General features: G+C 37.3%; 1 protein-coding gene across 48 annotated transcripts in view; it reads left to right on the top strand.

Moving 5' to 3' along the window:
* The window catches only part of PTPRD (protein tyrosine phosphatase receptor type D), a 2,239,943-nt gene that overhangs the window by 2,210,546 nt on the left and 13,508 nt on the right, over positions 1 to 15,889 (top strand). For all 48 annotated transcript variants that reach the window (XM_045470157.1, XM_045470168.1, XM_045470171.1 and 45 more), the window contains 2 exons: positions 14,483 to 14,768; positions 15,209 to 15,387. In XM_045470157.1, the coding sequence (XP_045326113.1) occupies positions 14,483 to 14,768; positions 15,209 to 15,387 (465 nt within the window). The remainder of the gene's footprint in view (positions 1 to 14,482; positions 14,769 to 15,208; positions 15,388 to 15,889) is intronic.

Raw genomic sequence — 15,889 nt, 5'->3', positions numbered from 1 at the left:
AAAAACATATTAAAAGGGCAGTAGTGTTATTCTTAAAATGCCAAATAAAATGGTTCTTATTGTTACTTGGTTAGTGGAGAGGCTGGAAGTAAGCTAGGGACCAGATTTTGTGGGCACCAAACCCTGTAGGATACTTTACATTCATTATATGTGAGGCTTTGTAAATGTTGAGTCTAGGGCTTGCATTCTAATTACCATTATGCCTGGTATTAATGGAAATGTATGCTGCAACCCTGAGAATTATCAGGATAATAAGCATCCCATTCCCAATATCTTCCTCCCTATATGAGGTAGATTAAGTCTGCAAAAAGAAGCAGTTAGTGCCCCCAGAAAGGGAAGCACCATATAGTGTCCCTGATGTTAAGAAAAAGTTTATTTTCCTTGAATGGGTTCCTTATTAAGGAGCAGTTTGCTCATCCCTGATCACCACATTCCCTCTACTTCCAGAACACACTGGCAGGAAATAAAACGAGCTATTGCTCTCCTCATATGCAGTATTATTGCTGCTCATATGGCCTCTGCTGAATCCAGCCCTGGGTTTACCCCTCATTGGAGGGTTCCAGTCCACTAAGGAAGGCAGCTTGGGGTCCCAAAATTGGCCGAGACTCCATGAGCGAGGTTGTCCAGGCATGTGATAGAATGAACATTGCCAAGCTGTTAGTGTATCTCCTGGGGAGCTGCTAAAATGACTCGCTGCCTTTGGAGAGAATCTTCCGGAGGAAGTAGCTTTGACATCAATGAATTTGTACTCCTCTTCCTGTAAAGTTAGGGAAAGCAGCTCACCTGTAGCCATGATTGGAGAGCAAGGAAGAGCTGGTACGCAGCAAAACAATCCCACAGTGTGTCAGATTCCTTCTCACTGGTCTTGGATATGGCAGGCATTTCAGGTTCTGTGCACATGGTATGTCAGATATTATTGAGTTAATTCTTCAGGAGATTAAATGCCCTGTCAATTACTCAAGTATAGTAATTTAGAAGTTTCTTTAATAAAAGGGTAAATTTTCAGCCCCTTACAGCAGCACATGCCCATAGTCCCATTTACGGGGGAGGCTGCAGCAGGAGGATAGCTTGAGCCCAGGAGTTCTGAGCTGCAGTGAGCTGTGCCCATTAGGTGTCTGCACTAAATTTGGCATCAATATGGTGACTTCCCAGGAGCAGGAAACACCAGATTGCTCAAGGAAGGTTGAGCTCGCCCAGGATGGAAACAGAGCAGGTCAAAACTTCCATACTGATCAGTAAAGGGCATATTCTCAGATGCTGCCACTCATCATCTATATATTTTAATGCTTATGAATATTTCCATATAATTAATGCTGTAAATGGTAAGTGCTGTAATTTCCTTTGACCTATGTTGCAGTTAGATATATTACTTGATCAGTGCTCTCAATGAATCATTTTATACACACGTATTTAGTTAATTGATTATTTTTTTTCCTGCCTGTGTTTATGTGTAATATACTCTATAAGGGGAAGGAAATCAGCCTGCTTGCAGCTGAGTCTGGTAAAAGAGCAATTAGGTTCTATCAGAACAAACAGCTGTCAATAATGAGTTCTGAATTAAAATTACTAGCAAAGAAAGGAATCTAGACATCTGCAGGAAATATGAAAATATTTTTATAACCTAATAACTGAGATCTGGACAGGGGTATCACTGAATTTTCCCAGCTGTACCTGAAACATATTTTGAAATAATCCCAGACTGAAAGAACACTGAAATTCACCACATAAACTAGGCTGCACTTTTTTTTTTAATGTTGGCTGCCTTTGAAGAGTATGTATTTTTATTTCATGTAATCAGCATGAAAACTTTCTATTTCAAACTATTTTACTCTGCCCCCAGTCATAAAATGAAGGTTAAAAATAGTTCTCTTATCTTCATATTGTGTCTTTCCAATCAGGGTCCTGTTGCTTGGATATATTTCTTTCTGTCTTTGGAAAAATACTTTGGGGTCTAATTACACGGTATATGATTTGCTCCCATTGGGGTTGCTTTTCACAAAGAAAACTTGCAAGGTGGGCTTCTGGCATCTGAGTTTTATTACAAGATAATTCCATATATGTGCAGGTATCTAGAGATAGTAAACTATTTTGGTCTTAAAAAAAATAAACCTTACTTTTTGAAAACAGCCTTTGCAGTTGCCCTTTTACTTTGAAGTTTTTAGGTGGTTAGGTCAAAAAACCAATGTGAATAAGAGATAAATATTTTTAAAGGTATTATATATATATGTGTGTGTGTGTGTGTATATATATATATATATATATATATATATATACACATGCTTGTGTATACATGCATGCTTGTGTATACGCGTGTGTGTGTATATATATATATATATATATACACACACATATATATGTATATATATATATATATACACACAAGCATAGATAATTAGCATATTTGATACATTTTTTGCCCCCATTTACTTACAAAAATATGTCAAGAGTAGTATCTCTATATCGCTATGGCCCATGGACTACCAGCAGCAGCAAGACTTTGGAGCTGGTTGGAAATGCACAATTTTGGGTTCTCCTCCACACCTACAGAACTGAAATCTCAGGGCAGAACCCAGGAAATCTGTTTTTTCAACAGATGTGTGAAGACCACTTTGATGGACAGATAATGCATAAATGCCCGGTGGTACAGTGCATGGTGATGGATACATAGAAGAGGAATCTCTCCTTTTGCATTTATTAAATTGACTTATTGCATATTTTTATCTTTTTGATGTTACAGTCTTGTGACTGTGTTCTCCATCTTTTTTTTTTTTTTAACATTTATTTATTTTTGAGACAGAGAGAGACAGAGCATGAACGGGGGAGGGTCAGAGAGAGAGGGAGACACAGAATCTGAAATAGGCTCCAGGCTCTGAGCTGTCAGCACAGAGCCCGACGCGGGGCTCGAACTCACATACCGCGAGATCGTGACCTGAGCCGAAGTCGGACGCTTAACCGACTGAGCCACTCAGGCGCCCCTGTTCTCCATCTTCTATTATTACTCTGCATGAGAGGCAAACCCTGCCCTCTCTACCTCCACCCTCAAACATGACCAGTATGTCATTCTGAATGCACTTAGTACTAGTTTTCATTAATGAAATAGTCTCCGTGTATGAATACTATGCTTACTGAAACAGAGCTGACATCAGTATAACTAGTATACATAGCCAGGTACACAAAGATCTATTTTTACAGTGCTTCAAAAGCCACCTAATGTATTTCTCTTTGGCCAGTTGAATAGACTGGAGGATCTAATGTTTCATGAATAAAGTACAGTAACAAATACAACATGTATCTTTTAGACCAACATTCTTGCAGCCTCAATTACAGAATCATGGACCTAGGGTCCATCTGAGAGCTCTAAGGAAAACTGTCATCTGTTTCCAGTGAAACTCCACTGCTGAGGGCATAAGTCTGGGAAAGAGGAGATACAGACCAAAGTCTCAGCTCTCAGCTCTGCTCTAACAGCCACATGATCTTGGTCAAATTCTTAACTCTGGCTAGGTCTCCATTTCCTCCTTTGAAAAATCTAAGTAGGCAGACAAGCTAGAAGAGGCAAAAAGAAGTACTTATCCATTAATTCAGAAACCTGTGAGTTTAAGAAGCCAGATCAGACCCATGGGGACACAAACACAAAGGCCTGATGGAGGCCTGCAGGGTGATATAAAGAAGGAGGCCCTGTATAAGACAGTAGGTAGATTGTAGCAAGCCTGAGATTCTTACTGCCTTAACAAAAACTCGTGGGAATCAAACAAAAGGACCTAAACAAAAGGGCCAGACGAAACACAGAGATACCAGTTTATAACCCCTGATTTAGAGCCTTCAATACCATTGGATCATTTATGTTTAAATGAACATAATAGCATCTTTGTAAAGCAAAGACAAAAAAAAACCCTCAAAATCTTGCCCTTGTGGGAAAACATTGATATGCTTCCCAAAATGACTGAAATAAAGTTGCCAAAATTCAGTTGCTAAAGTTTGATATCTTCCAAATTCCTTCCCATTGCCGTTTCTTCTCTTTGACTCTGCTTAAACTGAGTCAGGAATAATGGCATTTATGTTGCTATGGTGAGCCTGCTGCCTGCACTGAACAGGTTATATACATTGTAGTTGACATGATTGTTACTTTCTTTGGGTTGCACAGTACACAACCTGTGCAGCTTTACTTGGCAGGCCTGGTTAATGGTTGTATCCACTTTCAAAATGTAGATAATTTAGTGTCATTATGAAAAGAATTTAGAATATGAACTGAACTGATAGGCCATTCACAAAGAAAATATCTGTGAAAATGATAGAGTTCCATGTACTTCTATCGCATCATTCAATTGACCTTATTCAATTTAGAGTCAATTACCAATTACCAGGCCAGCTGAGTCAGTTTCTCTCTGTGCCTGATGGCCTCCTCTATCCATCTGTAAAATAAGACCTGCTATGGCATATTCAGGTGTTCTTTATATAAACATATTAGCCTTCTAATTTATCTTGAGCACCACATTTTAAGAATAATAGGAAATGTGCTTGGCAGATAATATTGAGACAGAGCCAAAATCATACAGACGTTTTTGGAAGATTTTGTTTGAGTCAACATAACTGAAAGAGAAAATCTGATTAGGCCCATGTGTATTTTGTTTTTGTTGACTTATTCTTTTTAAGAAGCCTCCTTCAGGCCATCATGGAAAAATAAAATGTCCGGAGAAAATATGATCTGGGAAGGTCATCCTTGGCCTCTTAATATTCTAGACTAAGATCCTTATCATGTCAGTTTTTCTGGGCTTAGGTTCTGCTGTTTCTCTGTTGATGACATATGAACTTTTGATCACCAAAGGATGCCACCCAAGAGTGCAATGGACTTTTTCTTTCCAGAGTGGTCAGGTTTTTTGGGGTTGTCTCATCCTAACTTTTGCTTATTCTAACTCTTTACTAAGCATCCTCTTCCCTATGCAAGTCTCAGCTGTAAGTAGCTGCCAACATTGCCCAGACTTCTCCTAAGAATCCATCTCTGGTCAACATTCCCACACTAGAGTGCACAGGGTTCCATCTTCTCTATCTCTGTGGGGACTCGATGGTATATTGATCTTTAATATCTTTATAATGGTAACTTTTATTCATTATTCTATATTTCTTTTTAGTTCTATTGTGGTATGATTTTGTTGTTCTTGCATTAGAAACAAATTTTTTTGAACACTTCAACTAAAGTGAGAGTATCCCCTTACTCCCATCCTCCACTAAGAGGTAACTGTTGTTATAATTTGTATATCTTTGCAGATAAATCCTATCCATAAACATGTATGCATATAAAAATATATAATCTTGTTGTATGGTCTTTTTAAAAAATGTAAGTGGCATCATAATGTATCTATTCGACAGTGTCTTGGGCAACTTTTCTTTTTGTCAATCTATGGGTTTACCTCATTCTTTTAACTGATATTCCTGGTATTTATGTATTATAGTTTAACCATTTCCTTGTCATAGTAATTGTTTTATCCAATTAACCTATTTCAAATAACGCTACAATGAAAATCCATTTCTAAGATTCTCTGTGCATATGTGTACATTTATCTCAGTGACAGATTTCGAGAAATGGAGGTGCTGCGTCAGAGAATATGTGCACTTAAAATTTTAATGAACACTACAAAATTGTCCCCTGAAATAACTATATTACCTAGGCTTTTAGTCTGTGTTTAATAGCATGGGTAAATTTAATTCACAATTTTTCAAAATATTTAATTTTTATTTTATACTATATAAAGATAAATTAAGTAGATGAATATTTATGTCAAAGAAATTGGTATAATTTATCTGGTCATTCTAGGTAAAAGAGATGCCAGAGGCCATGATACTAAAATACTCATGGGTCATTGTTTTGTAGAGAGCACTAAATATTCTAGAGGTGTCCAGTATAATTCAGTGTTAAGTTGCATGCTAAGTTTTAACAAAAAAAAAAAAAAATGAAAGAAGATTTTTAAAGTGACAGCCATATCAGGGGCTCCTGGGTGGCTCAGTCAATTAAGTGGCCAACATCAGCTCAGGTCATCATCTTGTGGTTCATGAGTTTGAGCCCCGCATCAGGCTCTGTGCTGACAGCTCAGAGCCTGGAGCCTGCTTCGGATTCTGTGTCTCCCTTTCTCTGTGCCTCCCCTGTTTGCATTCTGTCTCTCTGTCTCCCTCAAAACAAATAAACATTAAAAAAAAAATAAAAATAAAATGACAGCCATATCACGATCACATCACAGTTTTATCAGGGTAGTCATCTGATTAATCTTGTAAACCTCAGTCATAAAACTCAATCCATTCTCATAGGTGTCCTATTTTGTACATTTGCCATTTGTAAATGCCATTTCTGTTGCAACTGAACTGTAATATCCAGTCAGATTATGAGCTGATATATGTACAAAATGCTCACCAAGATTTTTGGTTCATATTTTACTGTCTTTGCTCCCAACTAAATGATCTGTAAAATCTCCTGATTCTATGGTCTTTTTTTTTTTTTTTTTTTTTTTTTTTTTTTGCCAGATCATTGAAGTTTCAGTAAAGGGTCAGCATTAACACTCCACCAGATTAATCAGAAAAGCCAACTTTTAAGAAAATCCCCAGAATGATTTTAGTACAAAACAGCCCCCTTATGCCTCTTAATGTTTTCCTTTTGCACATTACTACCGTATCGCATCACGGGACATTAAGCATATTTCAACTCATGGGACTAACTCAATCATGTTTTTAGAAATTGAAAACAAATGTTGTAACTGGCTGAATGATAATGTTGAAGTAATAACAATTTCCTGGTAGGCGTACTTGTTCAATGGATTGCATAGTCTTTCAGCTTGTAAACACTGGAATGTCTGTCACTGACTGACACCGTTTTTCTGTTGTTGTTTCTATTGTTGTTCTTAAGGCAAAATTTGTCAATAATTTGGTTTGCTTTGGTGGAATCATTGTCCTCAATGGAAGATAACTTAGAATGTTGGATTTACTTCAGGAGAAAGAGGGACCAACCTAATGCTAGACTTGATTTAACAGTGCTGTCCTCTTCCCTTTTTGCTGGAATGTTCTGTAACATAATAAATGTGCTGAATTGTGCTGGCCTCAGCCTGAAGCATGGGGTTATGCACTTTTTTAAAAGATATTTAGAAAAATCTGTCTCTATGCTTGGCAACTACTCTGACAGAAAGCAGATAAAAATAAGGGTGGTTTATCAGTTTTGCTGTTCTTATCATGTTTCAGGTTGAAGGCTGTTGAAATGATGAAAAACAAACAGCACTAAATAGGGTTCCGTCATTATTGCTGCTGTGGGGAGCTGAGTTTTTCAGGATCAAAGAAAAATGCATTTGCTTTTAGAACTACAATCCTTCATTTTGAGAGGTGCATTGCACTCAGATACTGATGGGTGAAAAATAGAGCAAATTGGAGAAGGAAGTAAAATATGTTCTGTTGGGGGAACTTGGAAATTCAAACACAAGTAGACTGGCATACTTCTAAAAGCTCTGAATTTTCAACGTTCAGTTTCTTAAGAAAAAAAGTGGTGCCTGAGGTTGTTATTTCTGAGCAAGTGGGGTAGAGCATAAACACAGGATGTTTCCATCTCATCAAATTTTAAGAATCCCCTTTTTCTTTGTAAACACGTATAAAAGTAATATTCCCATGCCAGGGGCTTTGAGGAATGTTCCTGTATATGTCATTGATACAGAAGAAATGTCTTTGTATTTTTAAACTTCTATTTTTAAAACTTAAGTTGAGCACTTCCTGTTTCCCTGGCATGGAAATTACTATGAGACATTGTCAAACATGGTAGAGACAAGGAAGCTGTTGTTCTTCCCCTCAAGGAGACTGTCAACTGGTACAAAAATAATAACCAGGAAACAAAACTGAGGTAAGGTGGTTGCTGATAGAGATAAATTTCCATAGATATCCAAGGAGGAGTAAACCAGGGGAGAGTCTTGGTCAAGGATGCAGCAGGTGAGAGGATTCTTAGAGGAAGCTAGATATCAACAGGTAGACCTAATAAAGAGAAGGAAGGGCCTACATAAGCAAAGGCTGAGAAAGCATTAAATATGTTTAATTTTCCTGGAGCTGGGGAAATCTATGACTCTTATAATAAAAGTAATTGCCTGAGAGCCATGCAGTTTCAACTAGGTAAAGGCAAATAGACAAACATTCTCAGATATACAAGTCATCAGGAATAATACTACCCATGCACACTTTGCATAATACATTTAAGGATATATTCCAACAAACCAATGGATGTATCAAAATAAAGAACTCAAGAGTCGATGAGGCTATTATGCCATAAATATTTACTGATTGCCCACCACGTGCTGAGGCATCAGGGAAGTAGTGAGCAAAACCAACAGGATCCTTCCCTCATGGAGATTACAGTTTAGCAGGAGAATTAGATAGTAAGTAATCATATGAATACATATGTAATTATAAATCTCAACAACTGATGTGAGGTAAATGTATAGTGTTCTGGCAGAGCAGTTTTGAGGAATTTATATTGATTTAAATTGATACCTATTATGGACTGAATTGTGTCGCTTCAAAATAGGTCTATTGAAGTCTTCACCGACCCCCTTGTAATGTGACTATATTTGGAGGTGGAGTGCTCTCTCTGTGCACAGGTACAGGGAAAAGACCATGTGAAGTCACAGATAAAAGCCTGCCATCCTAAGCCAAGAAGAGAGGTCTCACCAGAAATCAACCCTGATGGCACCTTAATCTTGGACTTTTGGCCTCCTGAACCATTGGAAAATAAATTCCTGTTGTTTAAGGCACCAGCCCTAGCAGACTCACACAATACCCAAAAAGACAAGGAATGGTTTGCTGAGTGAAGAAGGATGGATAAGTTTTCTAGGAGAGAATATCCCAAGAAAAGTTCCTGGAACAGAAAATAGCTTAGCCTATTTGAGTTAACTAAATGAAAGCCAAGGTGGCTGGAAGGCAGTGAGGGGAAAAAGGACAGGTGCTACATATTTATTTTCCATTTTAAGGGTTGTTTATAGCATTTTTATCAAATACATAACTGTACTAACAGCAATTCTTTAAAATAACTGTTTTGTTTGTTTATAGTTCTCTGGTGTCTCTTCTCATTCTTATAAAGATACCAGTCCTGCTTGGCAAAGGCCTCACCATTATGACCTTAACTTATTACCTCCCTAAAAACCTTATCATAAATACAGTCACATTGGGGGTTAAGACTTCAACATATGGATTTTGAGGGGACCCAATTCAGTCCATAACAGACATCAGTTTGTTTTTGTTTTGGTTTTGTTTGTTTGTTTTTGAATGTTTATTTACTTATTTTGAGAGAGAGAGAGGCAAGCACTCAAGCAAGGAGTGGTGGAGGGGAGATAGAATCCCATGCTGGGTTTCAGGGCTCTTATGAACTATGACAAACCATGATCTGAGCCAAAATGAAGAGTTGGACGCTTAACTGACTGAGTCACCCAGGTGCCCCATAACAGGTGTCAGTTTAAATGACATTTCCTCAACAGTACTTGGCCAGCATGCTGTACATTTACTTCATAGCAGTTGTTGGAGATTTATAATTGTATATTTATTCATATGATCACTTACTATCTAATTCTCCTACTAAACCGTAATCTCCATGAGTAGAAGATCTTGTTGACTTTGCTCACCACTTCCCTGATGTCTTAGCACATGGTGGGCACTCCTTAAATATTAGCCTATAGAGTCTTATGAGAGGAGGTAGCAAATGTGGATGGAAAAACAAAGTAATGAGCAACTTCTTGTCTGTCCCTGGCTGATGGGCATGGATGAGTTAGGACAGTCAATAGTTACTGGCAATGTGTAACAACCAGCTCTGTGGGGGTGGGGGTGGGGAAATATTTGCCAATTTCCTCATTGTACGTCCTCCCACCATGGCTGATTTCAAGGTACAAATGTGACATCACTGAAGGCAAAGCTCAGGAGAGAGGCTCAGTTAGCACATCATCATATAATAGTTTCACCTCAAGAGCATAAATGAAAACTAAGAAGTAGTGTGTTTTGTGTATAACCTTATTTTTAATACATTTATGCAAAATTTCTGAGAATTTAACAATTGGCTACTGCTGGCTCCAGCACACCATGGATGGATAATTGAATAAAGTTGTAGAGGTTGAAAGCACAGAAACTCATAATTTATTACTGTACAGGGAAGGAGGGGAAAACAGTCCAAACTGATTCTTAAATTTTAGCCCTGAATAGCAAGGAAAGAGAGAGAGGGAAAAGCAGATTTGAACAGAGAAGATGCTGATTAATCTTGGAATCTATTTATCTCTAAAGAAATTTGAGGGTGGCTTGAAATATAGGTCTCCACTTATGCTTAAAGAAAAGTATATCATCTTAGGAATCATCTGTTTGAAGATTATTGCTGAATCATGAAGGGGAATGAGAGAAATGAGGACAGAACTTTGGGGACATTATCTACATTTTGGCATTTGGCTAAGGTCTGTGAATTAGAGAAAGAGATACAGATGGAAAAATCCAGAGAAGCATGAGGATTATCATTACAGGAATTAAACAGAAACCAAGGAAGAAAGGGTTTTTAAGGAACCTACGTTCAGGATTGTTGAACAATACTAAAGGGATGTTGTTGAGGGGTGGGCCACAAGAAGGGCACCATTTTTTTTTCTGATGCAACTGGCAGAAAGCAGTGGCAACACCATCGAATGTTGTGCTAAAATTTAACATCTCACAACTTACAATTGAGCCCCTCTTCAGCCATTTACTATTAGCTGTGGGACTTTAGGGCAGCTCCCAGATGTTATAAATCATAGAAGGGAAAAGGGAACTGATGGACATTTGCTGAGTGCCTCCCGGGAACCAAGCAGTGTGTTTGGAAGGCACTTTGCTGGCATCTCATTTACCATGACAATATATGGGAAAGTAGTAAGTTCTTCAAATGTAAGATATTATTTATTTGAAATATGAAGAGAAAGGGGAGAACAGCTTGAGGGGGTAGATTAAAGCAAGATGTTGAAAGCCTAATCTTAAATGATCCTGCAGTGATTGTATCACAATTTTCTCAGCTTTAACATTATCTATTCCTTTCGTCAGCTTCAGAGGTAGAATTTTAAAATGAGTTTGCACCCACAATGTTACTGTGTCTTCCTTTATGTTTGCAAACACTTGGCATGTTTAATTCAGCCTTAAAACTTGCTAAGTAATTAACTAGAGTTAATGATCACTATCGCGATTTAAGAAAAAAATGGGAAAGCAGGGAAGAGTTTAAGTGACTTTCTCAAGGACACTCAGCTGTTGGTATCTGGAAAAAGTGTGTTGAACTTCATGATCTTACTTAAAGCTAAGAAACGTCTCTAACATTTAAATCCCCAAGAACTCTTCCTTCTAAAGATGAAGTAATACATAAATTAAAAGTGTCCACTCCTTCCCGATCTTCCATATGAATAGCAAGTTTGAGGAATTAACAATATTTTGAATTGGCGGAGAAGAAATAGGTTTTGCACAAGTAATAGCCTCTCTTCTGTCTTTTTTCCCCCATAGTTTGTAATTTAGACTCAGGCACATACTTGATTTTTTCCCTCAGTTTTTTGGGGAAATTGCATCCATACCACCATGAAGAGGTTGCTACTGTTTGAATCTGGAGTTATTCCTACCAATTTTCCAAGATCCCAAGATATCTTTTTGTCAGAATATAGATCCAGAATATAGACATTTGGAATGGTCCCTGCTGCATTTTTTGGGAAAATATACCTGCCATTGTCTAGAATTGACTTATTTAGGGCTCAGTTGTAAGGCTTATGGCATGGTTTGCACTAAAAAGAATTGCATGACGTTGTATCCAATTAGAAACAATGCACAATTAGGATGAAGATAATTAAGTAAAACAACACAGAGAAAAAAGATATTACTCATGGTCTTAGAACCTCCTAAATGTGAGGGCTATCCCCTTTCTCCAGGTTAAGTCTTACTTAGTTTCTTTTAATTGCACTGTGATGGCAGATCAGAAGACCCAGACAGAGAGGCCTCTCAAAGCATTTTCCTCTCTCCCTGTTCCCTAACTAGCACTGTGGAACAGTCTTCAGGCCTTCTCTGCATAATTCTGAACCTTTGTCAAATGTAAGCTTCTTTCACTGACTGAAGGGTCCTTCTTTCTCAGTAGGCTTACCGAACATGGATGGGCTGCTCGTTATGTAAGGCCTCTGATGCCAATTACTGATTGATTTTCTTATTTCACAAACATTATTAAGCACTGACTTCATGCTTAATTTAGGACACAAAAAGGTAACAGAAAAGTTAGTTCCTGCTCTCAGGATATACTCCATGATTTGAGGATGACGACCCTACCAGACTAGTTAATAATACGATGTGATTGAGACTGTAATGGAGTGGCATTTGAGATACCACTTAGGTGATCTGGAACAGAGGGTGATTAATCCTGCCTAGGGACTGGGAGAGAGGGGTAATGGGGAGTATCAGGGAAGGCTTGCCATCTCCCGGTTTTATTAGTAGAACAAACTAAGTAAACGGGACTTTGTGGATCTGGGTGCATCAGATTTCTAATTGTTGTGTGCTAAAAAAATGTCTGTCAGTTCAAAGACTCTTTGTCTCCAAAAGCTTTTGCATTACATCTCAGTGTTGTATCACTTTGTGGTTAAACGTTGAATGCAGTCTTAGAATGAAAATCCAGAGGCTCTCGACTAAATACTAACAGTCATTTTTTATGTCTGACAGGACATAAAAAGTAAGCAATTTTTAAATAGTGTTCCTATCATATTCCTGCTTAACCTAGTCTACAAACCTGAGGGCCTTTGTGTGGAAGCTAGATTTGATCTGTACTGCTCAGTACATAAATAAAGGTATTATTTATTACAAAATGCTCACTTACCACCTTGTAGGCACTTGGCACTAGAGAGAAATTGCCATTTCAATTGAGTCAGGTACCCTAGTGCTCCCTAAACTCATCCATTTGAAGTTCTGGTATCTTCCTTGTACAAGTGCCTCACTAGGCCAATGAAAAGTTTCATATGTAACTCCCAAAGCCAACATATGGCTGCAAAAGCCATTGTTTTCTCTTTTCCTATTCTAGCCTCCTAAATTCCCCGTCCTTTGTGTCCTTTAAGTCCTGGTTCAAATGCCACATCATCCACAAAACCAACACATCCTGGTTTTTGTTTGTTTTCTGTCTGTCCATTAGTATAAATAGTTAAGTAACCTTTTACCTCATTGATAGATGTTGAGCTCTTTAAAAGTAAGATCTAAGTCATCTTTAATGTTGTATCCCACATGTTACTGAACAAAGTACTGTTCATTGAATGAAGAGAAGGATATGTTGATGGACAGATGGACAAATAAATGAATGCACAGATACGCAAATGACAGGAAACAGTGGCATGTAGCTAATGAAGGAGACTGTTGCTTAGTATCTATGGTGGTTGTGTATACCTATTCCTGTTAATTACATGTTTCCCAGCCAGGTAAATATCCATGATCAGGAAGAGAAAAATATTTTGGATTCAACCATACTTGACACACAAATGGACTCACTCTAAAGAGTTTGCTAAGAGACAAACAAGACTTACCTAGAGATTTAAGAACACAGATGTGTTATTTTGCTAGTGTTCTTTCCAACACTTGAGGAAATTCCAATGTTTCAACCACCTGACTCTGTAATCCAGTTCAGTAAATTAGATTGTCTCCTTGGAACAGCATATCTTGTTTTGGGGTTTTGCTCTCTCTTACCTTCTCTTCTTTGAATCCGTTTCCACCAACTGGAAAATGACCCATAAGTCCAGAAGTAATGGAGTTTAAAAAATGCCTCAGAGCTTCTTCAATAACAAAGATTGAAGCTTTTATTTTCCCACACAGAATACTTGAATTTCACCTGGAATTTCAAAATATGTTCAACTCTGGAAGAGAAGAAAAACTCGCCTGTACTCTCTAGTGATTGTTTTTTTATTAGGAATTTATTTCCATTGAGAATTACCTGCTCTTTTTTTTTTTTTTAGTGTGTAATAGCAGTTCAATATCTTAATTATATATTTCCCACTAAATTGATCTTAAAACTTCCGTGCTGCATTTTAGAATATGAAATATTTCATACTGAATGATTTTCTAGTTTTCATTTCGCAAATTGAACTGAAATAAATGGAGAAGATTTGCAAAAAGATATAGCCCAGTTAGATATTAACCAATTTACAAAATACCTTCTAATATAAACAACCTAAATGTGTTTTTTAAATAACAGTTTCAAAATAATGTATGCTTTGTTTTACATGATCAAGGAGCATAGTGATTATGGATTTACATTTTGAAACCAAATTAATTATACTTGGTATTTGATTCCCTCCCCTCTGGTTACGGTGACTTGATAATACCTTTTATTTTAGAGTGCTCCAAAGTAATCCCAATAGCTAGTTGAAAAGAATTAATGGATTTAAAACTTAGTTAATAAGAATGAAAATAATTTTTTATGTGTTTGTTTCCTGGTAGATTTATTTAGACTTTTCTTTTGTTTTTCTTGTAGTGCGGGAGTTGGCAGGACTGGCTGTTTCATTGTAATAGACGCCATGTTAGAAAGAATAAAGCATGAAAAAACTGTAGATATTTATGGCCATGTAACTTTAATGAGAGCCCAGAGGAATTACATGGTTCAAACAGAAGACCAATACATCTTTATCCATGATGCACTGTTAGAAGCAGTGACTTGTGGAAATACCGAAGTGCCAGCTAGAAACTTGTATGCCTACATTCAGAAGCTGACACAAATAGAAGCAGGAGAGAATGTCACAGGAATGGAGCTTGAATTTAAGGTATGATATTGGATGTGATGTGGTAATTCAGAAGCAAGTCATTCTGGGATTGTCTCTGAATAGTGGCCTCACTTTCTTAACCTTTCAAGTTTTTGAAGTTACAAGATTCACTTGACCTTCTCAGGTGTCTGACTATAAAATACTTTTCTTCCTCTTTCCCTTTTCTCTGTCCTTTGCTTCCTAACAATACCTCGAGCTCTTTTGTACCTTAATTTAAACTGAGAGATCATACTCTCAGAACATACTTAAAAAGTCAGTAGACTATATGGAATCATTAGGTAGAAGTGAAAAGCAGTGCAGTTTGAAGAGTCCTTTGCTTTAAAATAAACAAAAGCTTTACTCTAAAGTTTTCCTCTAAAGAGGAAATCTCGGGTACATTGCGTCTAACTGTAGGCTAAAATTATCTTTGTCAGATTTTTTTCTTTTTTTCTATTCAACAGCGTCTAGCCAGCTCTAAAGCTCACACCTCAAGATTCATCAGTGCCAATCTTCCATGTAATAAATTCAAAAATCGCCTTGTTAATATTATGCCATATGAATCCACAAGGGTATGCCTGCAGCCTATCCGAGGAGTAGAAGGATCTGATTACATCAATGCCAGTTTTATTGATGGATACAGGTATATACGCTTGCTCCCCTGACAGTCCAAAGCCTTGATATTTACATGTGCCCCAGTTTCATAAGCCAGAATGAATTTCATCTCAATTGAAAACATCTTCTTTATGCATAGGTCAGCATTCAGTCCCTTGGTGTTTGTTTGTTTGTTTGTTTTTTGGTAGGAGTAAGAAGAAGCAGTCATGGAGTCTTTATTCTTGCCTTTTGTACTCTTCCTTTAGAAACCATTTGGGTGTGGAAAGAGTTAATACAGAAGATTTATTTCATAAATGTAATAGATTATGTAAGAGTCCTTTCTACAAAGCAAAGCCACACCAGTGTTTAAGTGATTTGTATGATACATAAAACCGAGCTATGAGCATTGCACTAAAATTTAAATAATAATGAAGACCTACATGATAACAGTAACAAAGCAATTTCTTTTGCAAAGTCCCTCAAATATAGTAAACATTCTTATTTGATACACAATCTTAATGGGCATTTACTACAACTGCAATGATAATATG

This window comes from Leopardus geoffroyi, chromosome D4 (genome assembly GCF_018350155.1).
Source record: "Leopardus geoffroyi isolate Oge1 chromosome D4, O.geoffroyi_Oge1_pat1.0, whole genome shotgun sequence".
Taxonomy (NCBI): Eukaryota; Metazoa; Chordata; class Mammalia; order Carnivora; family Felidae; genus Leopardus; species Leopardus geoffroyi.
This window is presented reverse-complemented; position numbering and strand designations above follow the sequence as displayed.